Source organism: Saccostrea cucullata, unplaced genomic scaffold (assembly GCF_032062105.1).
Source record: "Saccostrea cucullata isolate Sc308-1 unplaced genomic scaffold, CSIRO_AGI_Scuc_v1 ctg8935, whole genome shotgun sequence".
NCBI classification, from domain to species: domain Eukaryota; kingdom Metazoa; phylum Mollusca; class Bivalvia; order Ostreida; family Ostreidae; genus Saccostrea; species Saccostrea cuccullata.
The window spans coordinates 1-27,139 of NW_026926319.1; the positions used below are offsets into that span (position 1 = coordinate 1).

The window sequence follows — 27,139 nt, forward strand, 5'->3', positions numbered from 1 at the left end:
TTATTGGCCCAGTGGTTCTTGAGAAGAAGATTTTTTAATGACCCCACCCTATTTTTGCCTTTCTTGACTATCTCCCCTTGTGAGGGGACTTGGCCCTTCATTTTAACAATTTAAATTCCCCTTCACCCAAGGATGCTTTGTACCAAGTTTGGTCAAAATTGGCCCAGTGGTTCTTGAGAAGAAGACAAATAATGTGAAAAGTTTACAGATGGACAGACAGACGGACAAAATGTGATCAGAAAAGCTCACTTGAGCCTTTGGCTCAGGTGAGCTAAAAATGTCTTTTTCCATGTTGCACTGTTTTGAACAGAAGTTAAGATTGGTCTAGATCAAAACATACAAGCACATATACATGTATTTTATTTCTCTTTATTGAGAAAAAGAGTTCAGAATACACTTTATCAAGCATAATGCATTTCATTAATAAAATCTGTAAAGAGATGTCTTTGCTGCAAGCCCCAAAAAGATTACATTAATTCATAACTGAAATTGCAAATTTTCACTGAAGTTCAGGTATTCTGTGAATATTTCAATGCACCAATATTTGATGAAAAAAAATAATAACATAATAAAACAAGAAAATATTTATATATATCCTGTCTTCCTATTATAAGCATGCCCCATGTCCATGTTTACCAAAATTAACTCTTCATAGTGAAAAAATACCTATTTCAACTCAGATGCTTACTTCTGTTCTTTACTAGTTAACCCAAAAATTGTTTTATATTATGGGGAAAACCATTTTAGAAACAAATGACGGAGGGTTTCACTTACCTGATAAAAAGTTTACAAATATCCTTGAAAATTGGATTACACTTAACTCTAATAATAAGATTGTATAAATGAAATTTATACCTTTAATATCTGCACAAATATACACAAGTACTACTGATGAAATTGCAAAGATTTAAACATTTTTAGGTTTAAACATGATTATTTTTTCTCTGTGCGATAACCAACATGTAGTTTTAACCATACATCAGAATTTTTATCAAAAAACTTGGAATTGAAAGGACATGTACACAAAATAACAATAAGTTATTGAGAAGATAATATTTCACAAAATATTAATATGACTGATGACAAAATACTGGCATATGAATATAACGAATGTATATCCTTATTCCCTTTCATTTTTAAAACTATAATTTATAAATCTAAAGATGCTGACTTTTAAATGCCCCAAAAACATGTCAGTTGAAATTGCCTTTTTATGACTACCTTATCTTTCGTTAACAAAAAGTTTGATTAAATGACAATAGTTATAGATTCTTTGAAGAAATAAATATCTCCTCAAGTATAAAAATAGACATAAAATTCTACACAACTTTTATTTATTGTCACCTCCACAAAACATCCCAGTGCAATTAAAAAATAATCATCTTATTTCTCACTGTACATAAATATGTAATCAATTTTAACTTTTAGACAGATTTTAATGTCTGTTTATCCTTCTTGTATCAACTTGAACTTGCTTCCACACCTTTACCATTTAGTGCATGTCTATGCGCCTGTAGTACAACAGATATGGTACTCGGCCTGGGATAGCCTTTAAGACGGTACCAACGGACACATGCTTGACTAGACTATCGTCAATCATAATCCAGTTATTGATGGCAGGATGAAACACGGCAGTAGTGTAATGGCCTCCTGTTGCCTTCTTACCATGATGGTACACCACTGTAAAAAATAAAGTAAATAATTTCAATAGTCAAAAAATAAGAAAGTTATAATTTTTTATCAGATGGAAATATCAGCTGAACAAACCTATACAAACATTTACTTGAATATTATATCAACCTGATTACAAGGAAAAATCATTTTCATCTTGAGACTTATTGGCGAGAACATTCATACATGAAAGATTAAAGGAATGCATGAAAAATCTTTGATAACCATGGGAAGAAATGTTTTCTGTGAGTTTTCATGATGACTTACCAGCAAAGAGTTTGTAAGACCTCTGATGAATCTGAAGCTTGTTCCGGACATTGGGGGACAATAAATCTACAACCAAACCAAACTATACATAATACATGTACAATAAATGCACAGACCAAACTATGTACAGTGTATTATACATGTTCATAATCTTGAAACACAGAAATGAAATGCCCATGAAATTCATGATTTTCAATATTTTCAGTTCATCTAAATTGATGTAAATTAATTTGACCCTTTCAAGGTAATTACTATGGGAGATATATGTCGTCTATGTACAAGTAAATATAAGTCATACCTTTGGTAATTTCGAGGTCAATACCATACTCCAAATTCTTCAGCAGCTTCTGACTTCCTCCATCTTTATCGTAAACAAAGAATTTAAGATGGAGGATCAGCACAGGTGGCAGTTCTTCTAAGGTCAAATGTCGCACAACGTCTACCTGTGGTCAAAAAAAGCTAGAGGATGAGCAGATGAAATTTTTAGAAAAATAATTTGTCCTCTGACCTTTAATCTCCTGGGCCTAAGAATGACGGTATTAGATGTTATTTTGATTTTAACTTACCTCTGCTTTGGTTTTGGAGCAAGTGAATCCTGATACGGACTCTCTAGATACAAGACCTTCTAAAGCTTCTTTCACAGAGTAAACTTTCTCTGACTAGAATTAGAAAAGTAAAGAATTACAGGTATGCCAAGGTTTCCAAGGTTTCCTACAAATACATGTACCATTTCAATGAAAAACTAGATGCTGTCATGAGACAGTAATACCCGCACTAAGGTGTTTGCCTCTAAATACACGCTCCTACATATTGGGCGGCTTTCCAAAGAAATAGTCAAAATAATTCTATAATTTACATGTATTCATCAAATTGAGTATGAAATTCTCAGACCCTGTGACCAATAACTCAGAACCTCTTATATTTATTTTATACATGTTTAATTCATTATATACCAGTCTGAATTTTATTAATGATGTAAATTCATGCACGGATCTGTCGGGGGGGGGTCAGGACCCCCCCCCCTGGAATTTACAAGGTTAAAAAATGTATATACTAAAACAAGTAAAAAGTTACAATGGACCCCCATTGGAAAATGCAGATCCCCCCCCCCCCCCCGGTAAACACGAATATGTGTAAAATAAGTATGAAAAGTTAAACATTTAATTTGCGGCAATAGAAGTCACCACTACTCCCCCCCCCCCCCCCCCCCCCCACGATATAGGTTTTTGACGTTTGGGTGAGATTTACTTTAGGTTTTTTTTTTCGATTGTCAATTTCTGGGATAGGATTTTTTTTTGACTGAGGAGGACCCCCCCCCCCGGAAAAAATTTCTGGATCCGCGTCTGAAATTAGATTTTGATATATGTTTTGCTCATAATAGGACCTTTTTAAATTTACTAACCCCCCCCCCCTCGACACCACAATCACACAGCACATACTTTTTGGAATAGGCTAGATGGAAAAGGTTTGTTAAAATTTAATATCGTTTGTTATGAATTAATTTAAAATTTGTTCTTGTACTATACATGTGAACATGTAAATTTCTACATCACATCACGTTGCGTCACCCATTATCATATTTATAGATTAAACACCATTTGGCACACCTCGGCCGATTCCCACTTCATCTGATAAGGTGATGGAATCGACGAAGGTTCGCCAAAATGGCACATGGCTGCAGTCTGGTGTGCATTGGATTAATTCATTTTGAGTTATAATTGGATTTATATTTCATGAAGTTGAGACACAGGGAGTCGGTAAGTAGAAGTTTTAGTATAGTGGGGGGTAAAATACACCCAAATTATTAGGTTAAAGTTTAAAAAGGGTGAAAGATCATCGCATGCCACACTAGACGAATTTCATATTGTGAAGTTATCTCCCGTTGTCGATGTGACATTCAGTTACTGCCAATACTGGTGCGGATCCAGAATTTTTTTCGGGAGTAGGGAGGGGGGTTCACATCTCAGTCAAAAAATTTCAGCCCAGAATTTCGTGACAAGCAGGAGAAAAAAATGAAAACAAATAAACAAATAAAAAAACAATGATAGTGAGGTCAATGTTTTCTAAGTTTATAGGGAGAGGATGTCAAGAGTCATTTTTTACTTGCTACAGTATATAGTCTTGTTTAAATAACAAAGCAAATGCCAGATGGGGGGGGGATGGGGGGATTCCAATCTTCCTACCCACTTCCTGTCCCTGAAATAACAATGTATTTTGTTATTCCAGTTAAATAGTATATTTTTTTCCATTTGACTAATTATTATACATATTTTGTTTCTTGTGTTTAGTATGTCTGTCTATAAGTCTGCAGAAATTAAATCCTAGTTAGCTTGCCCATAAGTTTTAAGTGGGATGGGCTATACAAATAGCTTCCACATTTTATAGGTTTATTTCTTGTGACAATTTAATAAGACCTTTTATTTGGGTACCATTAATTTTTACCTCTGATCGCTTGACATGGGATACACATTTTTACAAGAAAAATACCAAACTTTAAACTCTGCCTAAATTTTGATCAGTAGGTGCTAGGGCTTTCATACTTATCATGACATATTGTATTCATTGTGAACTGTCAATAGGTATAAATATGTTTGAACTTGACCCTAGAGTTTGAACCACTTAAACAAAAAAATTAACCTTGGCAATTAACTTTTGAACAGGAATTACTAGGGATTTCTTTATTTCACATGTGCATTCCTTGTGACAAGACTTTCTTCTGATACTAACAATTTGAACCCTTTGACCTTGACCTTTGATTTTGACATATATTTGAGAAACTTCAACCTTCGCCATAGGCTTCCATACTGGGACATCAGTGTTTCACAAACACATCTTATCTTCATTATTATTTGGCGGTGTCTCCATATGAGGGAAGATGTATTCACAACAAACAAACAAATCACTAAAGAAAATATAAAACATGAATATGTTGGTCATGCATATCTCTGCAGGAAAAAAAACAGCTTTTCAAATACTCCAACCATATCGTAACCCTTTCAAAACACTCATTTGAGCTTTTTTGGTTTCCTTAGCATATAATGTCTGTCGTAACGTGTTGTCCATCTGTTTGTCTGAAAACTTTTTACATTTTTAACTTCTCTAGAACCACTGGGCCAATTTTACCCAATTCATATAGAAATATGTACATTTGTATGTCAGACTCAGTCCATCTGTCTCAATAAATTTAACCTTGGTTATCACGGTTATATCTACTGAATGAGAAGAGACATTCATATTAAACTTATGTATTAGTATATATATTTACCTGTGAGAATGGCATGGTTTTTTTTTTTTACATGTGACCTAGAAGTTTGACCAACTTGCAAAAAAATTAAATTGTTATAAATTCATCATTTTGAAAGAGAAAAGTTTAAAGTTAGGGCATTCATATCATAATGCATGTATATTATTACCTGTGATAAGACCTTTCCAAATAAATCATGACTTTTACACTGTGACCTTGACCTTGAAGCGATCAAGCCTAACCTACTTTTCAAAAATGTTGCATTTGCTTATAACTTTTGATTGAGATGAGATATGACTCTCACATTTGACATGTACATAAATTACTCATAAGAATTCAAGGTGTTCCCAGCATGCGATGTTTTTTTAATGCGCCCGAATTTTTTCGGGGCGCATATTGTTTTTGTCCTGTCTGTTTGTCTGTTTATCTGTTTGTCTGTTTGTCTGTTGTCAACTTTAACCTTGGCCAAAACTTTTGAACCGTAAGAGATAGAGACTTCATATTTGGTATGCATACTCCTCTAATAAAGTTCTTTCAAATGACATCAAGGTCAATGACCTTGTGACGTTGACTGTGACCTATATGCTAAAAATAGGTTTTTCAACTGTTTGTCATAACTTTTGAACCATAAGAAATAGAGACTTCATAATTAGTATGCATACTCCTCTAATAAAGTTCTTTCAAATGACATCAGGGTCAATGACCTTGTGACCTTGACTGTGACCTATATGCTAAAAATAGGTTTTTCAACTGTTTGTTATAACTTTTGAACCATAGGAGATAGGGACTTCATATTTGGTATGCATACTCCACTAAAAAGGTTCTTTCAAACAACACCAAGGTCAATGACCATGTGACCTTGACTGTGACCTTTATACTTAAAATAGCTTTTTCCACTTTTTGCCATAACCTTTGAACCATAGAAGATAGGGACTTCATATTTGGTATGCATACTGCACTAATTAAGTTCCTTCAAATGACATCAAGGTCAATGACCTTGTGACCTTGACTGTGACCTATATGCTAAAAATAGGTTTTTCCACTTTTTGCCATAACTTTTGAACCATAAGAGATAAGGATTTCATATTTAGTATGCATACTCCACTAATAAAGTTCTTTCAAACAACACCAAGGTCAATGACCATGTGAAGTTAACTGTGACCTTTATACTAAAAATAGCTTTTTCTACTTTTTGCCATAACTTTTGAACCATAGGAGATAGGGACTTCATATTTAGTATGCATACCCCACTAATTAAGTTCTTACAAATAACACCAAGGTCAATGACCTTGTGACCTTGACTGTGAACTATATGCTAAAAATAGATTTTTCAAACTTTGTTGACGCCGGGCGCATAGTGTTTCACAAAGACATCTTGTTACCCCTTGACGTTGATGTTTTACATAATTTTCAAAATATTTAACTCTTTACCCCTTAATGCCACGATTTGACGCACTGGCCATATCCTTAGGGTGTTTGCCTGGCTGCCCCTTAAAGCGTTTTAGTTGAATTGGAGTGCAGTTTAAAACTGAACTAATAAGGGTCAAATAAATTTATTTATGCTATGTATTATATATCATTGGATTTGTAATAAATTAAAGTTTTAAAATCTATTTGCAAAATTTCGATCGGAGTTATCTGTGAATAAATAATTCAGGTGAAAGCAGGTCTAAATCGCAAAATAGATATTTTCAACATGTAAAACGGCTTTAATAAGCCAAAACTGTCTGTATAAATAATAAAAATTATGTGTGATGATATAATTGATGGTTAAATTATCATTTATTATAAATTTTATAAGTTTAATTCCTCAGAAATCAATAAATTGCAGTGCTACTTCAAAGTCAATCTTGCCGACAAATTTTTAGACTTGTGTGCTAAAACTTGATTTTTGGAAATTTGTGGATACTTTAATGATCCAATTTTATTAAAATGATTATTTCCTACAGCTTTACATTTATAAATATGTGTAAAATGGAAGGTATATTCTGAATTTGAGAGAAACAGGTAACGAAATCGGCACTGCGTGGTCCCGAACTTAAGAAAATTTTCGTATGTTATGTCGTAGTATAAAACACATATAGATCATTCAAATTTTCAAACCTTTCAAGAATTAGGTAGTTTATAGCTTGAATTTCATGTAATGCTTTACTGGATGAGAAAATATTGCCTATTAACTGAGTTATATGCTCCAAAAATATCGTATGTAACAGTCCGCCATTTTGAATTTTGGTGGGACTTTCCAAGATTCTTTGTTTGTTTACACAGGTAAATCACTTGATTTCTAACTGTAGTATGATGCAATCATCTATTGTTAACCTGCAGGTGGCCACCTGTGCTCAAATAATTAGTATACAAGCGGTAATTTCAAGTCAAATCAACAATGAAATACACATGTGTCAAAAGTCGTCATTAAGGGTTGGGGGCTAGGCGTCAGAAGTCGTCATTAAGGGGTAAAGGAGGGAAAGGTCTAAGGGGAAAAGAGTTAACTCTCCTAAAAGATGATTAGGCTTCTGAGTAACATTAAGGAAGACTTCAAGGAAGACAGGGCTTTTTGCACAAAAAACGTCATTTTTCAACCCACATTTGACCCCCCGGGGCAAAATCTAAATTCCAAAACCTTACTGCACATCTACATGACCCCACCAACCATCTCCCAAAAGATGATTAGGCTGCTGAGTAAAATGTAAGAGGAGTTCAGGGAAAACAGGGCTCTTTGTATGAAAAACATTATTTTTCGACCCCCATTTGATCCCCTGGGGCAAAATCTTAATTCCGAAACCTTACTGCACATGTACATGACACCACCAACCATCTCCCAAAAGGTGATTAAGCTGCTGAGTAAAATGTAGAAGGAGTTCAGGGAAGACGGGACTTTTTGCACAAAAAACGTCATTTTTCGACCCCCATTTGACCCCCCGGGGCAAAATCTAAATTCCAAAACCTTTCTGCACATCTACATGTCACCACTAATCATCCCACAAAAGATGATTAGGCTGCTAAGTAAAATGTAAGAGGAGTTCAGGGTATATGGGGCTTTTTACATAAAAAACGTCATTTTTCTACCCCCATTTGACCCCCCGGGGCAAAAATAAAATTCCGAAACCTTACTGCACATCTACATGACACCACCAACCATCCCCCAAAAGGTGATTTGGCTGCTGAGTAAAATGTAGAAGGAGTTCAGGGAAGACGAGAATTTTTGCACAAAAAAAGTCATTTTTCGACCCCCATTTGACCCCCCGGGGCAAAATCAAAATTCAGAAACTTTACTGCACATCTACATGTCACCACTGATCATCCCACAAAAGATGATTAGGCTGCTAAGTAAAATGTAAGAGGAGTTCAGGGTATATGAGGCTTTTTACATAAAAAACGTCATTTTTCGACCCCCATTTGACCCCCCGGGGCAAAATTAAAATTCCGAAACCTTACTGCACATCTACATGACACCACCAACCATCCCCCAAAAGGTGATTTGGCTGCTGAGTAAAATGTAGAAGGAGTTCAGGGAAGACGGGACTTTTTGCACAAAAAACGTCATTTTTCGACCCCCATTTGACCCCCCGGGGCAAAATCTAAATTCCGAAACCTTACTGCACATCTACATGACACCACCAACCATCTCTTAAAAGATGATTAAGCTACTGTGTAAAATGTAGGAGGAGTTCAGGGAAGAAAAGTGTGACAGACGGACGGACGGACGGACGGACATGAGTAACAACAATATACCCGAACTTTCTTTAGAAAGTGCGGGTATAAAAAGAATGGCTAAATAGTTTTCAAAACCATGCATGTTCATTTTGACGTAACTGCATTGCAATTTTTTAGTATGTTGCATAAAATAGGAAAACTTGGTAATGTAGAAACTAATCTAATTCTTGGGAAAAAATATGAATCTTAGTGTAGTCTACTTGTGAGCTAGGTTATATTGAAAACAGACAAACTGTGGGAGGAAGCTTTTTAAAATGGCTGTGACAGTCATAAATTGCATGAATGTCTTAAATGAAGAGTAAAGAGTGGCAGTACTATATTACATAAATGTCTAATTGAAACATGAAGATTACCTGAATGTCCAACTGGAGAGTGAAGAATGGCTGTAAGGTGGCCGAGTCTTTAGATGACGCTTTATAAAGGGCTGATCTTGTATACCCCACAAAAATCTCAGCCAAAGGGGTTTTCTCAAATGTTGCCTAAAAATGAAAAGACAATCATATACGTATTAACAGTAAAATATTTCTTCATACCTGTCACTACATTCTTCTCTTTATTCAGGTCATAAAATATTTGTGTTAATTTTGGATCCGTACAGTCCTAAGGTCATTCCAGTAATTAACATAGCTGTAATTCGGAGAAGTTGAACAATGCTTTTATAAATATATAAGCCACAACAGCACTACATGTACTTACTCGTCGTGTCAGAACACTTTTCTTTTTGGGGCCGACTTGTTCCCAGGAGTCTGAGCCGGCGTCCTCAGAGCTGTCGTCCACGACTACATCTTCTGCCACACTGCCGTTAGAGGCAGCAGAAGCTAAACAAAGAAAACACGGACAACACCATGAACTCAAACAATCAACAAATGTCTTAATAACAAGAGGACCCACAAAGCATGCAAAACTTTGCAGGACATTTTCATGTCACTTGAAAGCCTTTGTTCAGTTTTAGCTGTGTTGCTACCTGTAGTTGTCCCATTGGCAAATTTGATTAGAGTGGACATTTCTTCATGTAATCCATCTAAAATACAACTGAGAAATTCCTCAGCATCTTCTTGCTTTCCAAGCTGTCAAATAAAAAAAATGAAACAATCAATATCACTATCAAAATACCATACAATTAATATCTTGAGAAAAGTCTACTGTATACAGGGTTATTTTCGTCCCGTGTTATTTTCGCCCTTTTGAACTTATGAACAGTTTTGCCCCGTTTTAAATTCGCTCTGCCATAGTTCTGCTTAAGAAATTATGAGGTGTAATTTGAATTCGCCCCGTTTTAAATTCGCCCAATCAAGGAGAGGGCGAAAGGGGCAAAAATAAAACGGGGGCGAAAATTTCCCTGTGTACAATATATCATATGCCCTGTCAAAATACAGACAAAAAAATAACTAATTTTCCAAGGAATCAGTTTTATATCTATTTATATCCATTAAATATTTTCTCCTTATTTCTTTTCCCACTTCCCTTTCATCAATTCATAAGCTCTACGTTGGAATCTTTTTAAAGCCATCTGTAAGAAAGATTTTTTACACAGTAGCTTCTGCCAGCATTAAAACATCTAGTATTACTTAAAACATAAAGGATATAATATAATATTTTTTATCTTAAATTTGTAAATGCATGGTTCAAGGTTGCAATCATTACAGAAAAATTTAAGTAACTTTTACTTAAGTAGTAGAAGAGGCCATCTAAGACTGACCTTGAATGACTTGTTTGCTTCAATGACCTGGAGCATGTTGTACACATTGGTAGGTTCAAAGGCAGGCCCCGGGGTCAAATCTGTCAAGGTCCTCTTCCCTACAAATAAAGATACACAATACAGTTATACAACAATATCTAAAACTAATAATTTATACATGTACATGTGTACCAAGAAAAAATCCAAAAATGTAAAAAATATTCATAAACATCTCGAGGCATAAGCGAACTGGAATGAGAATCAAATGTATGCTTCCATTTACTTACCCCTTTCTGTTGGTCTGCCACATGGATGGAATTCATGAACAAACTGGACTCTAAAACAAAATGTACCATATTTAACAAAAAATCGTCTTCAATTAATTTGCACAATCATGTGATATACATGTATATGAGCACTACAATATAGATAAGTATACCTCAAGTTACAAAATATTTTAATATTTGTTTTCCTTAAATGCTTTCTCAGTTACAAAAAATCCTTATAGATGGTTTCCTTACATGCTATCTAAGATAGGTGTGCAGCTTTTGCCACGTCTGGCAGGAGGGTGAACTGGGAATTTTTTCATCACATTGTAAAATGGTGGACAGGAGACTAATGCTTGCAAAGTCTGAGATATTAGTCAGGAAAAGTAAACGAAAATTTTAACTGATGTTCCTTCTCCTAAAATACACCAAAAGTCTGAGAAAGTTATTATGTTATTTATAGCGAGGATTTAACTTTGGCATTATAAGCGACAGTGCTGATATTGACTCAAATATTGTTGAAATTGAATATCACTAAAAATTAATTGTGTTTTATTTGTTACAGCTTCTTTAGTGGTTATTTTAAAATCACTAACAATCCTTCTCGCTAAAAATAAAATACCAACTTTTAAGGAGAAATTGCTAAATTTGTGTCTCCCTAAAATTTCCACTTATATGGTATATGATACATGTACTGGATTAAGTATCAAATTCAGGGCTTTATAAATTTTTTCTCCAAAGGATACAGCATTAATGTAGCACCAGTTGCCTCGATTCATCAGTCCTCTTGGTTGAAGTCCAATAGGAACATGGTTGACCTTCATCCGAGATAGGGAGTCTACCATACAAAATATTATAAAACTTAATTAAAACTAGAAATATGTCCATAGGACATGAATGCCCCGCCGAGGATATATTAGTAAAACAACGTGAAAATTTGTATGTGTATAAAATTTGATCAGAATATCTTGAATAGTAATGCAGCTGAATTGCTTGTTTGGAAAATATAGGTCAGATCCAGCATCAGAAGCAAGTCTGGTAGTGTTCATCCCGAGATGCATCATCCGTGCAAGTTTGTATCAACATGTGAAGTTTGATAACACCATCTTAATGGTATGTTTAAAACTGAGCTAAACACTAATTTAAGAAAAGTGAGGTCAAGGTCAAAGGAAAGGTCAAGGTCAAAAAATGTTGAAGCAGTTGCATAGCTCTCATCAATATCTATCAGCATATGAAGTTTGATGAAAATATCTTGGATAGTTTCTTTGAAACTTAGCTTTGAACAGAGCTAAATGCAAAATGTGACGGAAGGACAGACTGAAGGACAGCTAGACAGGACGGAAGACGGACATGACAAACACTACATGCCCCGGCCATATTCATTGTGAGGCATAAAAAATTCATTCAGAGAGCAAGCTAACCTACTGTGCCTATTTTAACAATTTAACAACTGTCTACTCTTTACAAATATTGATTCGGCAGTGATTAACGATACATGCAGTTACCATTTCCAATACAATAGCACACTTTCAATATATAATTTTACCTCCAAATGTTTTGGCAAGTGGATCTTCAGATACGTCCACTGGTGCACAAGGTAACTTGGACTCAACTTTAGGAGTCTCGGCTGGTTTGGGGGAGTCAGTGGTGGGAGTAGGTGACCAGTTAGTCACTATGAATCCCTGTCTAGCCGGGTCTACGTTACTGAACAGCCCCGCCCACGACGAGGACTTTGGTTTGACAGCTTGATGAGGAACACTTTGTGGTGAGGTACTTTGTAATGACGATCCATCTGCTGACTCTCTGTGGGATTCTTCAGAAAAAGATCCACTCGTCTTGCCCAAAACTGGATACTGATCTGGGTCCAGGTCTGTGCGAGGGGCATCAAATTCAAATGTGAGGGGTTGATCTGCAAAATCTGCATTGTCTTTTGATTCTTGGTCAATCACATGCTGACTAGAAACGGGGGGAATATGTGAAGAGAGAGAATCAACAGACGATTCATGGATCATGGAGGTATTCTTTTCTGAGCCATCATAAGTTAAAGTGCTATTACTACAAGTATTTGGTGTCACATTTTGTGCTGGATGTTGCACAGATACCCTTGAAATGTGTTCTGACAATTTTTCAATATTTTGTGATTCGGTCTTTAAGGATGCATTGGTAGAAGAGATTTCTGTGCTTCCTCCAGAAAAAGAAACTCCATGTGACATCACAGAAGATGTTGATACAAGGTTAGTGGTCTCATGAGAAGGTCCACTAGGGTGCATAGATGGGGACACTTGTGTGAATGAAGCTGAGTCAAAACCAGACACATTGAACTGTGAAACTGGAGCAGATTGCTTAGAGGAAGTATTATAAGTATCTGCAGATGTTTGAACAGGCTGCTGCCATTGTGAGAAATTGCTTGGATTACTATGAATTTCCTCTGACGATCTGCTAGGTGGAATGAATTCTGGCTGCTTTGAGATCAAATGGTCAATAGTAGCATTTCCTTGGAAGTTAGCACCAAAGTTCTGATGCTGGGGATAATGATCAGTCTTATGAAGTGGGTAATGATCAGTCTTATGCTGTGGATAATTATCAGTCTTGTGATGTGGATAATTATCGGTCGGATGCTTTGGATAATTATCAGTCCTATGCTGTGCATAATTATCAGTCTGAGCACTATATCTGGAATGAACACCTGTCGGCTCCATGTAAGAGTTGCCTTGTGAAGACAAGTTTCCCGTTCCAGGAAAACTGTCCATCTGATTGTCCAGTAATGGAAGTGACTGCTCCACTTCTTCATGCCACATTAGCGGTCTGCTATCCTCCTGATCACCTGACAAAATGGGATTTTCCAAGTGAGCTGTTTCTTCAAACCTCTGATAGTAATCTGGAGGCCGCCTCTTTTTGTTCCTCCTCTCGTAAGGTTTTCCAGCATTTCTGTTTGTTGACTGTTCCTTTGTTTTAGCATTATTAATGTAAAGGTTTTCCACCTCGAATGCTTTTTCAGAATTACACACAATTTTGTCTGTAACATTACTGCCTATGGCTTGTTCGGGGTGATTTTCTGTGCGATGTACAGATGAGTCGGAGAGTCCCTGAGCAGAGACAGTAGGTTGAGTGCGACAGTCATCTCCTTCCCCTGTTATAGGATATATTTAAAAAATTATCACAACTGTAGGCAAAGAGGTAAATTCTATCTACAGAAAATATCTCATTTATTCCAATATCAGCCGAGAAAATATACTTTGCAACTACTCTAAAAGTAACATGCTTATAAAAAGTGCCAGGAATGAAAGAACTGCTTTGTTATAAACAAAACTGGAGACAAAAAAGGTAAAATTTGTGGAAGACTCCTACGTGTGGATACTGAACACTTTTCAATAGGGTGATAGGTGTTACCTAAAGTTGTAAACTTAAAGAAATAAACTGATCACCAACACATCATGAGAAAGCACAAGTAGATTTATTTTGTGGAATGATTTATATGATCTGAGATCATTGAAATATAAATCTATTGCTGCATTGTCATGAAGTGTTGGCAATGTATTTTGTTTTTTAATTTATAAGCATAATTTGTTAAATCTTTTAAATTCACAATATATTTAACTGTCATAGGAATATGAATTGACTAACTAGAATAATCACTAAAAAAAGAACTATTATCCTAAATAAATATATTACTTACCAAATCTCCTTGGCTCTGAATTTCCCCATGGAAACTTAAAAGAAACATATGAGAGTATAAAAAATCAAATCTGGTTTGTATGAAATAATACCATAGAGAAATAATTTTTCACATGTCTGACTCCTTCCTGTAAAGTATTAAGTAATGCTGATATGATAGCTATCTGGGATTTACTTACTTCTACCTTTCCCAATTCTCTGCTCCTCTGTCCAAACAGTATTTCATTTACCCTCTGCTGTTCTCGAGGATCCAAGCTTGTTACATCTAGGAAATTTAGTCCCTAGCATAAAAAAATATACTTTTTATAATCAAAATACATGTACTCAAATTACATGATCGAGACTTGCATTATTCAGAGAATTTTTCTGAGGTTTACAAAGTCAAAAATTGCTGCAGTTAAAAGGTTATGATGACAGTACCGGGGCTAGCCTAAGGGCTAATACATACATGTAATAGTTGGAACTTTACTCAAGTATATTCACTTCAAATATACATTGAAATTCAAGCGACCAGCACATTTTTTTTTAATTTAACCTCATTGCCATATGAGATTGAACAACCATATTATTTCTTAATTTCTTTGGAAAACCTAGTTAAAATAAATAAAAACTTATCGGTCAAACATCTTGAGCTCTATTATCCACTGCTTTTATTCCAAACTTTCAGATTATGTCAACAGACAATTTTGACATCACCATTTTAAGAAATGTTATAATTTTTAAACATCTATCGGGATGTAAATACAGGTTGGTCACGAGATCAAATTCCATAAAGCCGAAGGTCTTTATGATGGATTTGATCTTGTACCAACCCGTATTTATAGCCCTATATAGATGTTTTAGATTGATATCTTATTTCTTATATCACAGGAGTTCACGTACCTATCAATTTTACCGAAATTTTCAGTAAATTAAAAAAATTTGTAATACCTATAATAATGAGAAAAATTTCTGTAAAATTGATACGTACACGAACTCCTGTGCTTACATTTATATTTGTGACTTATTCATATTTTACAATTGCCTGATTATGACTTTTAACGCATGCAATGTTTTTAAACTTTATTTTTTCAAACCAAATGGCATGTATGTAATCCATTGTGTGTTTACTCTTTATGGCATCACTGAGAAATTACCTCATTTTAAAGTTTGGTCTGAGATATGAAGCTTAGTACTGATTTATCATAAAAATATGTCTCATCTTGAAATAAAGCCCCACCCCCCTTCCCGAAAACTGAAATTATTACTCTATTGAAGATAACTTCATATCATATTTAAATTACTAGGGACAATACAAAATAATCATATATAAATAACCTTATGTAAACAAACAAATTGAACACTGAACAGCAATAATATCAAGTTCCATCAGTCCCTGTCTTCAAAGTTCAAGTGTCACTACAAATGCAAAATATAAAGCATTGACAAGCCTAGTGAAGGAACCAAGGATCTTAAATATCTACAAGTCAAACGGTTGTAGCTACCTGGACGTTAGTGTTCATTATGAGAAATATCAAAAACTTGTCTTGTCACATTACATGCTGAATCGCCATATTGTAATGTTGCATCGCTTGTAGGAAATTTTGACTTCCGGTTTAGTAAATAACGAAAACAAGATAAAACGGATTTATTAAAACTAACATACATTTATTATCAATATAAGCTATGTGTAAAGAAAACACAAAATAAAACAAATTTTGGACAAAAAAGTTTTTCCATAACATTAAACCCTGAAAACATGTGAATTATGGGCAATTCCAACTAAAATATTACAATTTTATCCGGCTGTATTTTATATTGTAGTATATTGTAAGGTATTTACCGCGATTAGCATCAACAGGGTCCCATGGTGTAATGGTTAGCACTCTGGACTTTGAATCCAGCGATCCGAGTTCAAATCTCGGTGGGACCTCACAATGTTTTGTGGTCCTCCGCTTTCGCGATATGAAATCTCATTTGAAATATTCGTCTGTCAGTCTGTAACGTTAGATCTGTCAGTCTGTCTGTACGCAAAAAATCTTGAGCCAAAGACTAAAGGTCCCTGTATTAACCTTGATCAGATATTTTTGCATGAGAAGAGATAGGGCTATCATACTACTCATTGTCAAGATTTCTCTAAAAACACTATGATATTTGACCCCTGACCTTAAAATTAATCTACTTTCAAACATTGCGTACTTTGCATGGGTCATGGCTTTTTAATGAGAAGAGATAGGGCCTGGGACAAGGCCTTTCTAAAACACTATAATTTTTGACCCCGTGATCTTGACCTTGAAGTTTCACCTTTTTTTTTAAATCTTTGAATTGGCAAGAACTTTTTGACCGAGAAAAGACAGGGTTTTCAAATTAAAATTACCTTAGAAAAGACCAACCTAGATACACTATGATTTTTTAACTCTTGACCTTGAAGTTTCGCCTACTTCAACCTTGGTCATGACTTTTGAATGACAAGTCATAGGGCTTTCATATCAGATCTGTGTATTGCTTGTGACAAGACCTTTCTAATTACACTATGATTTTTCTTCTGACATTGACCTTGAAGTTTGACCTACTTTTCACACATCATAATTTTTTTCTTATAACTATTGATTGAAAAGAGATAGGGCTTTCATATTTGACATTTGCATTACCTGTGACAAGATATTTCCAAGCATGCTATGATTTCTGACACCTTGACCTTCACGACTGACCTAATTTTCCAAAAAAAAAAACTCAACTTAGTTAATAACTTCTGAATGACATATGATAGGGCGTTCATATTTGACACAATATGCCATAAATAATGACATCACACCCACAAAGACACCGAAAGCGGGGGACCACAAATTTTTGAATTTGCTAATTATTACATCTTTTAAAAAAAATGTTCATATATTCTGGATATTATTCGGTAAACTTCAGTATTAAATATTGAGATCAAGAACCGTAATCAAGTTCAATGGTCCATTGAAACAGTACACTTTCGGCAGCGGAGCAAACGCAGATTTATGAGAAGAAATAAAACATCTGAGGTGGAATCCCTGCGGTACAATGGAATAATAAGCATCCCCTGTCGACCAGCCGTACCTGCCTTGTACTCCTTGTCATGATAGAAAAAGAGGTAAAATCACCACTTTTATCAACAAGTTTTATTAGGTTACCATTGATGTCTTTCCCCCCGTAAAATATCATAATATGAAACAGATGTGTCACTCGTCAGACTATGTACCTCTACTTATAAAGGGGGGCAATTGATGCCCATGGGAATTCCGACGGATTAATGTAAGACGATCTCCAAAAACTGCATAAATATTTAGAAAATCAAGCATCTTTTTAACATAAAAAAAACACCATTACTACTTAAAAAAAAAAAAAAACAACACATGCACTTGTGGACAGGATTCCTCCAATCTAATCAAAAGACCCCCCCCCCCCCCCCCCCATTTTAACCCTGTAGCTAGCTTGGTGCATTTATGTCTCTGCGCGGACGTATGGACATTTCTACAAAAAGTATGTTTATTACACTTATTCCTCACTGAAAGAAATACCGTGTAGATACTACTAACCTACCAACCTGAGTAACCTCAGTAGTGAAAGTTAATTATATAGATTCTAAATTTCCTAGTGTTATCAAGTAAATATACCCAATACCTGGTAAAAATCCTTTTAAGGTAGTGATTGTATGGACAGTAAATTTACTAGTCCTCTTAGTGAATTTTACTAGTTAAATTTTTCAGTGCTCATGTTACGTTAGGATAAAACCGAGATAAAGCAAATTTATGATCCTAAAAAAAACCCCTACATCATCATAAATCATCATAATTATAATCACAGGTACTTGTGGACAGGACCCCCTCCCCCCTCCGATATTCCACCCCGGGGATTATTGGACATTTTTTCAAAAATTATATTTATTACACTTATTCATCTTGTTTACAATAGGAAAAAAATCGTAAAAACCCGAAAATAATCGCTCCACAAAAAATATTATAATGTATAGTAGGGTACATTTTTTTGTGGAACGATTATTTTCGGGTCTTTACAATTTTTTTTTTAATTTCTGGGGAAAAAATGTCCAATAAGCCCCGGGGTTGAATATTGGGGGGGGGGGGCTGTCTACAAGTACCTATGAAATATAATCAGTGAGGAGATGTCCAACAAACTCCGGGATTCAAAATATATGGGGTCCAATCTGATTCAAATCAGATCTTTGTCACGCTCCGAAATTTTGATGAACATTGCTTTATACATGTATTGAAAATCATATCTTCAGAATTTCAGAGCGTAACAAAGATCTGATTTTTATCAGATTGTTATGGTGTCATGTTCATGTTTCACATGTATATAACTGTGCCGTGTGGAGAAAAAAAAAATCGATTAAGGACAGACGAGACGTTCCTTAATAATAGATAAATTTTTCTAAGAGTTTGTCATTGAAGTATTGCTACTTAAATATGTTTACTCACAAAAAATTGAGGTACCTTACCAGGCATTTCTGCAAAATACCAGGGTTAGTTTTTCTTATATAATCCTTTGGGGGGAGAAAAATAAATTTCCTATTTCAAATGTTTAAGTGTTTTGATTTTTTAAAAAACGTTTAGAAACTGGTTTAGAAATCAGAATGTTATTAACATTTTGAATATTTGTCATACATAATGAAGATATACAAAACAGATTTTGAGGAACGTCTCATCTGACCTTAAATAAACTCGTAGAGAGAAAAAAAAAAAGTTTCAGGTTCCACCGAGATTTGAACTCGGATCGCTGGATTCAGAGTCCAGAGTGCTAACCATTACACCATGGAACCTTCTTACCACTTTGAAAGAAAATGCACTACATATTAAATGACATTAAATTAAATTTCTATACTTTCCTGAAATATAAATAGATAAATTCAATCTGTGTTTATGAAACATATTCTATTTTAAGAAATGAAAATCCATGGAATATAAAGCTGTTTAAATTTATTTTGTTATATTGGAAAGAAAGAATGGATGTTCACGTGACTTTTTGAACAAAATGTCTGCGCCCATGATAGACACTGACAGTGAAGACGAACTACCACCAGGTTGGGAGGAACGTGTATCTGCACAGGGACAAGTGTATTATGCAAAGTAATTTGTTTAGGAACATTTATTTACTTCTGAATATACTGGTAATTGAAAGGTTATACATAAGTCAGACAATAAAAACACTTGTTATAGGCTGTGTGCGACCATGTATGATCATGTAAGGCATGTATGTTGTTTAGTAAAAGGTAACAACAATTGAATTTGTTTCAGTCATGAAACTAAGGCTACACAGTGGGATCATCCTCGCAGTGGAAAGAGAAAACAGATAAAAGGAGGTGAATTATTATATTATGCACGGGTTAAATTTTCAATCGGTCACTTCTCGTAAATTAATTGTTGCAAGGTGCGACCAACAGGGCGAGCACAGATACTTCTATTGTTTTGATTTAAATCAGGCTCATCAAACTGCACACGAATTTGGTGCAGCTATATAAGGCCAAAAAAAAAGTCTTGTTTCCTGCTACCCGACCTACCCTATTTTTTTGCACCCGACCCTCAAGTTTTTTTTAGCTTTTGGGGAAAAAAATTGGAAATTGCAGGAATTTCATGTTCCAAAAATGAAAAAATATATATTGAAATTGTATTTCATGAATTATATGTTTAAAATATGGACTTTCATAAAACTCCACTTGAGTTGTACAGCAAAAGACATATGGAATTTCATTTAAAAAGATAATATTGACCTAGCTATGACATGTTTAATTTGGTTTTGTAGTAGTTCATATCCAAAAAATACCCTTGGAAAAAATGAAATAAAACATTAAAAAAAATAAAATAATTTTCCTACCTACCTACCCTATTTTTTTCAGGCTTGTAGCAGGAAACAAGACTATTATTTTTTTTAGGCCTAGACTCCAATGCCACATGACATCACATCAAGTAGGTTGCATTACCAAAAAGAAGCCTGAACAGTGCTGAAAGTAAATGAAGAATGTTTAGTTTACTATTTATCTTCAATATATCCATTAAAATCAAGGCAAGTAACTTTTTGTTGAACTTTTGCCATTAATCTTGCGAGAACATAGCTTTTACAAGCAATGCATTGAAAACTGAAAAAAACTTGTTTGGATCAATGTGTGATAAGTCTGAATTTTCTCTTCACCCAGGCATTTTAAATGCTCATAGTGACGAGTGGGAGGTTGTGCTGACTGCTCGCTATTAAAATTAAAGCAGAATTAGCTGTAAATATCTTTGTATACTGACAGTAAAAATATGAACAAGTCAAATTACTTGATCAAAACAATCTGTTAAATGATCGATTTTATGGTAAGCCACCTACCTAAGGACTACAATATTCCCTGAGCCTTCAAAGGTGGCTAAATTGTCATATTGACTGAAAAAACCAGCAATAATTGTTGTCTATCACCAAGACACTATAAGGCCTATATAAACCAAACTTGCACAAATGATGCATCAAGGGATGAAAACTCTCAAACTTGCTTTAGATGCTAGATTTGAATTACATTTTTCTTGAAGGGCGACTTGTTTGAAGCTTTTGGATAGGTCTATTCCAAAGTAACTGCAAGCCCTATCAGATCAAATTTGCATAAATTTTGCATTTTTGGATGTACACTTTAAGAATGTTGGTTAATTGTGTGACTTACTGAAAGACAACATTTGTTGAGGTGAGCTCTGTCATCTCTGTTCACCTATGTTTAATTTTTAGCAAGATGTAATTTTAGTAGTTTTAAAATCCTCAAATAAACTCAAATAAAAGTCAATTGATTTTTACTTTTAGTGATATTCAATTTTAAATCAGTGATTTCAGCACCCTGACTAATAATGCCAAAATGAAATCCTCACTAAAAATTCTGCTTATGCAGTATCTGCCATCCTCTTCCCACCAGCCTATATGCACTGACCTATAGGTAAGTTACTATAACCGTGTCTCAGGACGGCCCATATCACAGTTAAAATACATGTAAACTCCTTATGTTGCAATGTAGCAAATTGATTACAGCTTATATTTCTTTAAGTTTGTCTGGTGGCTTGATATTAATGTCTTCATCTTGGGGGGGGGGGGCATGGAATTTCGTTGCATTTCTGTGATTGTTCTTTTATTTCATATTCTTTTTAAGATTTGCCCTATGGATGGGAGAAACAGGTTACAGATGATGGTGTTATAGTATTTGTGGAGTGAGTACATTTTTTAATACTTGTTTTCTGTTTAAGTTTGTAAGTGTTCAGTACATGCATTTGAAACAAATCCATTAATGTTGAAAATTACATACATGTACTTGAAGTTGTGCAATAGTTTATGTTGATTGAATCTCAACACAACATGAAAGCTAGCACCTGCTATAATTTTATGCAATAATTCTCTTAATTACATGTATGTATCTCACATTTCTATTTATGTACACTTTGAATCTAAATCAGTGTTACTTCAATAGAATAAAACATGGGTAGTTATCATATAACTCAACTCAGTCTTCAAGAAAAGCGCCGATTTTACAAGTTAAAGTACAAGAAAAGTACAAGACAAGCTTGAAAAAGAAATGTTTGTGCCTTTGTTTTGATTTGAACCTGTAATCTCTGGCGTTCCATCCATGCAATTCTTTACCAGTCAAGATAAAAGGTTTACCCACTAGAACAGGCTAGTAAACAGGCGCTTGTGGGCTAGTAGGATGTCTAATGTCTACTGTCCTGCATTATCAGGCCTGGGGGCCATAAAACTTAGTTGAGCTCACTTTAGATCTCAGTCTCACTTTTACCAAAGAAATTTATAGTAGAAAAGTGAGACTGAGATCAAAAATGAGCTTGTCTAATTTTTATGGCCCCAGATCCTGTTGTCTGTAACTTCATTTTGCACTTCTTCTCAGGAACCACTGGTCCAGCATCAACCTATCCAGTTGATATTGTCAGGTAAAGGGGATGTATTGGTTTGTATAAAAGAAGAGCCACAACCTCTTCCAAGTAGAGATAATAAATTGACTCAGACATAATGAAAAATTAGAGTCATTTAAATATCTTCTGAAGAACCACTAGGCATTAAAAGATGAAACTTGTATAAAATCTTTTTATTGTAGAATCAAATTCATTCAAATCACGATCTCCAGGGTAGGGGGTCCACAAAGGGCAGTCAAAATACATAGGAAGACACTTTAAAAAAATATTCTTCTCAAGAACAGCAAAGCCTTGATTGGTCATATATAGTTATGGAAGCATCACCAGGTAGTGTAGATTTTTTTTTTCAAATCATGACTCCTCCCTGCCTCTCTATGATTAATAATGAGGGGGTAAGAGGTCCACATTTATTTTAACTTTTCAAAACAGAACCAATTTCTGTTTTTCTTAAGCCAAAGTGCTTAGGTGAGTGATATGGCCCATGGGCCTCTTGTCTTTTTTTTTTTGCATGAAGGTCAGTAATTTTTAGGTTTATAATTAAGTTGCTGTACCATTGCTATAAATCCCATGAGTGGTGCCATTTCTTGCAATGTAAAAAAATGATTTTTACTGAGGATTTTCAAAAAATAATGGCAGAAGAGATCAATCTTATTTCAGTTTTCTTATTGTTTTATCTTATGTTTTTAAGCCATATTAACAAAAAGACAACATACACAGATCCAAGGTTAGCATTTGCAGAGGATGAAAAGAAAACACCATTAGATTTTAAGCAGAAGTTTGATGGAAACAGTGCTGCAATGCAAGTGGTTCAGGGAAAAGATCTTTCTGAAAAATATGCTATTGTGACAGGGGCAAATAGTGGTATTGGTAAGTAATATTAATACATGTATGTAATAGTTATTTTTTGAAATAAGAATTAAATAATTTATATGTTTGCTTTAAATCATAAAATAGAAGTTTTTTCAGCAAACGCTCTAATGGTGAATACTGCTGCTAATTAATAACCCGTACATGCCAGTAACATCATTCTTTTATTTTGCTAATTGCAAGGAATGCACATAATCATAATTTTGAATGCATACATGTAAGCAAGTTATTTTTTGTAGGGTATGAAACTGCAAGAACTTTAGCTTACTTTGGAGCAACAGTTATTCTGGCCTGCCGGAATCTGGAAGCAGCAAACAAATGTAAAAAGACTATTTTGGAAGAGAGGCCATCAGCCAAATTAGAAGTTATGCATCTGGACCTAGCTTCTTTGAAAAGTGTGCGGATGTTTGCTGAGGAATACAGATCAAAGAAATGGTATAAAATATTCATTTGAAGGAAAATAATAATTAAAAAGAGAAATAAATGTTAAACTATTCCAAATATTGATTATTATCAATTTAATGCATTTTAGTAAATCTGTATTTAAAGCAAAAAGTAAAATAATGAAAGGACAGTGAATTGAAAAAATAGGACCATATTAAAGTATCTCTTTACTGGAATGATATATTTTGCACTACTATCTCATAATTTTATTTAGGCCACTGCATCTACTAATTCTGAACGCTGCAGTGTTTGGTTTGCCTTTTACAAAAACTGAAGACGACATTGAAATGACCTTCCAAGTAAATCACCTGGCCCAGTTTTACCTGACCAAGCTTCTGTGGGAGGTCCTAGCATCCTCTTCTCCATCAAGGATTGTAATTGTTTCCTCTGAATCACACAGGTACTGATAAATACATCTAACATGAGGGCCTTTTTAGCCTGCCCGAGCTTAAAGCTCAAGTGAACTTTGCTGATCACGTTTTGTTTGTGGTCTGTCTGTCCATCTGTAAACTTTTCACATTATTTACTTCTTCTCAAGAACCTCGGGGCCAATTTCAAGCAGACTTGTCAAAAAGCATCTTTAGGTGAAATTCTTTGTTCAAATGGAGGGCTACACTCCCTATTAAGGGGAAATAATCTTCTAAAAATCTTCTCAAGAAGCACTGGGTCAAAAAAGTTTAAATCTTTACATAGTGTAGATTCAAATTTAGTCAAATCAAGACCCCCATCAGCAGGTTGGGCCACAATAGGGGATCAAAGTTTTAAAGAAAGATTAAAATAAATTAATTGGCAGTATCTTTCATGGACTTAAAATGAAATAATGCTTTTAGATCCAAGCTTCTGTACATGTATGTACTGCATGTGTACTTAAAAAAACAGGCTTTATATTTTAATATTTACATTCAGTGTAATTTTCTTTATGAAATCCATGAGAAATCCGCGACGTTCAAATCTCTATAACACACGTGAAACCTTGTCACCGTGCCTTAGAATACACAGTGACAGTAGGAGCTATATGCATTTTCAATACTTTAGGAACACCAAAATGTACATGGTTTTGACACAATTTAATAAAAAAATTAACCCTGTTAAATTAACTTAAAAATACATGTACAACAAATGTGTGTTTAAAATTACTTTTTGACTTTTCACTTTTTTCCTTGCAATGTTCGTTTGCATTATTTAACCTTGCAACATCATAAACTTTACAAACGGCTCTTACATCTATAAGGCACACCAGTTTTGAAGGGCACTAAATTCACATTAAAGATTATCAAAATAAACAATTATAAAGGGAAAAATTAGAGAATGTAAATACATTTATAAGCATTGAATTCATATTTTGGGATGTCTTCAGTCCTATAACACACCTGGCCGTGCCGACAAATTATCATACCGCGCTAACATGCGGTATTCAATTTGTCTGCAAGCTAGGTGTGTTACAGGACCGAAGACATCCCAAAATATGAATTCAATGCCTAAAAGACTTTGGCGCAGACAATGATGCGCTAAAAGCCTAAAACATGAATACTGCTAAGAAATCTTATATATCAGTAAATGCAATTTACAGCATGGAAGTGTGTAGCACTTATGCCAAAAACTCTATATCCAGAGATTGTGCTAAATTTTGAATATGCCAATTTATGTACAGGTGTAGTATTTGTTTAATCATTTATAAGTGCGGTGTGTACTTGACAGGAAGCAATACAAAACATCCTAAAATAAGTTCATGAACAGTATTCTGGCTACATTGAGAAAAAACTAATTTATTACTACAGTGGGGTTTAATAATTGAGATATTACACTTGCATGTACTGCATTGCAAAGACAAAACCATTTCATGAGAAATCGAGACAAAATATAAAATTTTTATTATTAAATAATGTCTTAAATGCCAAGACTTGGTATTACAATGTAAAAAATTTGGCCAGAGAAACACGTACTGTGCTCACGAAAATTTCATTATCGTGTATATGGTATTCCTTAAGATTATATAGAGCAATAACAACAATTTGTAAAAATTTTGTCTCGCTTATCTTGGAGAGTCAAAGACAGTCTCGCGTAAATAAGGTGTCGCGGAAATTTAGTGATCTTCAGTAAATATAGAACACAAATTGAACTTACATTTATGCCTTCTTGTTTTATACATGTATTATTGAAATTAATCTATCTCTTTTAGATATTTACCTAGACATCTTCTTAAAGCTTAATCATGTACATGCTTAATAGTATCATGCCTTCTTTGCAGATCTAGTGACCTTTCTCTTGACAACATCAGTGAGGGCAAGTTATCTCCTACACCCAACCAGTATCAGGACTTACAGGCCTACAATAACTCCAAACTGTGTAATATCCTATTTTCTCTGCACCTGAACAAGCTTCTGTCAGATAAAGGAGTTACTAGTAACTCAGTACACCCTGGAAATGTGATGTACACACGCATCTCTAGGAACTGGTGGTTCTATAAATTGATATTTTTCGTGGCCAGACCCTTTACAAAATCTTTGGTAAGTATAGAAGCGTATACTTTGGAGATCTTTCAAAGATATGCTACACAATGTTTAAGCATTAAGAAAGAGCATGACAAATCCATAGTAATATTTATGATAACTTTATTGAGAAAATAGTGAATTTGGAATAGAATCAATTACATATGAATATTTTTCTTTTCCATCAGTGAAAAAGGAAACAGTTTCATGTACATCATCGCCTCTAGATGAAGTTAATAATAGTGTTAAATCGATATCACCAGACTGCTGAAAATAGAGATTGAGAACATTGAAAAATATGTATGCATGTAAAGCTTTAAAATTATTACTTGCCAATATAAAACACCAGTTTACACCTCAAATTTTGTATACTCTTTAGACAAGTGAACGGGCTTTTGCCGACATCCATGTAGGTGAAGCCTGTCCACTTCTTTAAAGAGAATACATATTTTGATGAACCTGCCAGCGAAATAATACACTAAAAGTGAAGTATTACCCAATATAACAACTAAGTGACCAACTATCTATAGTCTTATGTGTATCTTTGTAAATGGAAAGTACTGTAAACCAACTTTTATTCGCGACGACTTCATTTCGCAATATACCGGGGGTCAGCTAGTTTGCGACAATTAAATTTCGCGATCAAGCCTTTTTTGGATCTGTAGTTATAGACAAATACACTTTAAGGACCTGTTCGCGGCGAGAAATATTCGCGCTGACAAGGCTCTCGCGAACCTCGCAAAAATTTCTTGCACGTGAGTAAAAGTTGGTTTACAGTATTTAATAATAGTGTGTGTTTTAATTTAACTGTTTTTCTTTCAGCAACAAGGTGCAGCCACTACAGTCTTCTGTACAACCTCAGCCCAGTTAGAGGGAGTGGGGGGACTGTACTTTAACAACTGTTGTCGTTGTGAGCCCTCTAAGTC

The 27,139-nt window shown here is 34.6% G+C and overlaps 2 protein-coding genes and 2 non-coding genes across 4 annotated transcripts; 2 read left to right on the forward strand and 2 right to left on the reverse strand.

Moving 5' to 3' along the window:
* Window positions 1–434: 434 nt before the first annotated feature.
* LOC134271372 (ubiquitin carboxyl-terminal hydrolase 10-like) lies at window positions 435–16,084 on the reverse strand. Its single transcript, XM_062753588.1, has 15 exons — window positions 16,000–16,084; window positions 14,695–14,796; window positions 14,517–14,550; window positions 12,387–13,970; window positions 11,587–11,678; window positions 11,096–11,205; window positions 10,862–10,911; window positions 10,596–10,693; window positions 9,861–9,963; window positions 9,593–9,714; window positions 9,250–9,375; window positions 2,505–2,597; window positions 2,237–2,381; window positions 1,939–2,004; window positions 435–1,680 (listed from the first exon to the last, which is right to left on the reverse strand). Exons 1-15 carry the CDS (start codon window positions 16,015–16,017, stop codon window positions 1,493–1,495), a joined length of 2,931 nt encoding a protein of 976 aa, XP_062609572.1. The 5' UTR covers window positions 16,018–16,084; the 3' UTR covers window positions 435–1,492.
* A 271-nt stretch (window positions 16,085–16,355) lies between these two features.
* Trnaq-uug (transfer RNA glutamine (anticodon UUG)) lies at window positions 16,356–16,427 on the forward strand. Its single transcript has one exon. It is a non-coding gene; the product is annotated as a tRNA-Gln (tRNA).
* A 2,802-nt stretch (window positions 16,428–19,229) lies between these two features.
* On the reverse strand, window positions 19,230–19,301 carry Trnaq-cug (transfer RNA glutamine (anticodon CUG)). Its single transcript has one exon. It is a non-coding gene; the product is annotated as a tRNA-Gln (tRNA).
* Window positions 19,302–19,513: 212 nt separating this feature from the next.
* LOC134271373 (WW domain-containing oxidoreductase-like) lies at window positions 19,514–27,134 on the forward strand (the record flags this gene model as incomplete). Its single annotated transcript, XM_062753589.1, has 8 exons — window positions 19,514–19,608; window positions 19,777–19,841; window positions 21,645–21,702; window positions 23,102–23,280; window positions 23,520–23,715; window positions 23,939–24,124; window positions 25,973–26,231; window positions 27,036–27,134. Coding segments are annotated over exons 1-8 (1,137 nt in total), but the record flags the coding sequence as incomplete, so codon positions are not given.
* Window positions 27,135–27,139: the final 5 nt, after the last annotated feature.

Coding starts and splice junctions, on each gene's coding strand:
- LOC134271372 (XM_062753588.1), bottom strand. Junction 11,679..12,386: donor ACTTGCCAAAACATTTGGAG/GTAAAATTATAT, acceptor TTTGTATGGTAG/ACTCCCTATCTCGGATGAAG. Junction 2,382..2,504: donor GCTCCAAAACCAAAGCAGAG/GTAAGTTAAAAT, acceptor TTTTGACCACAG/GTAGACGTTGTGCGACATTT.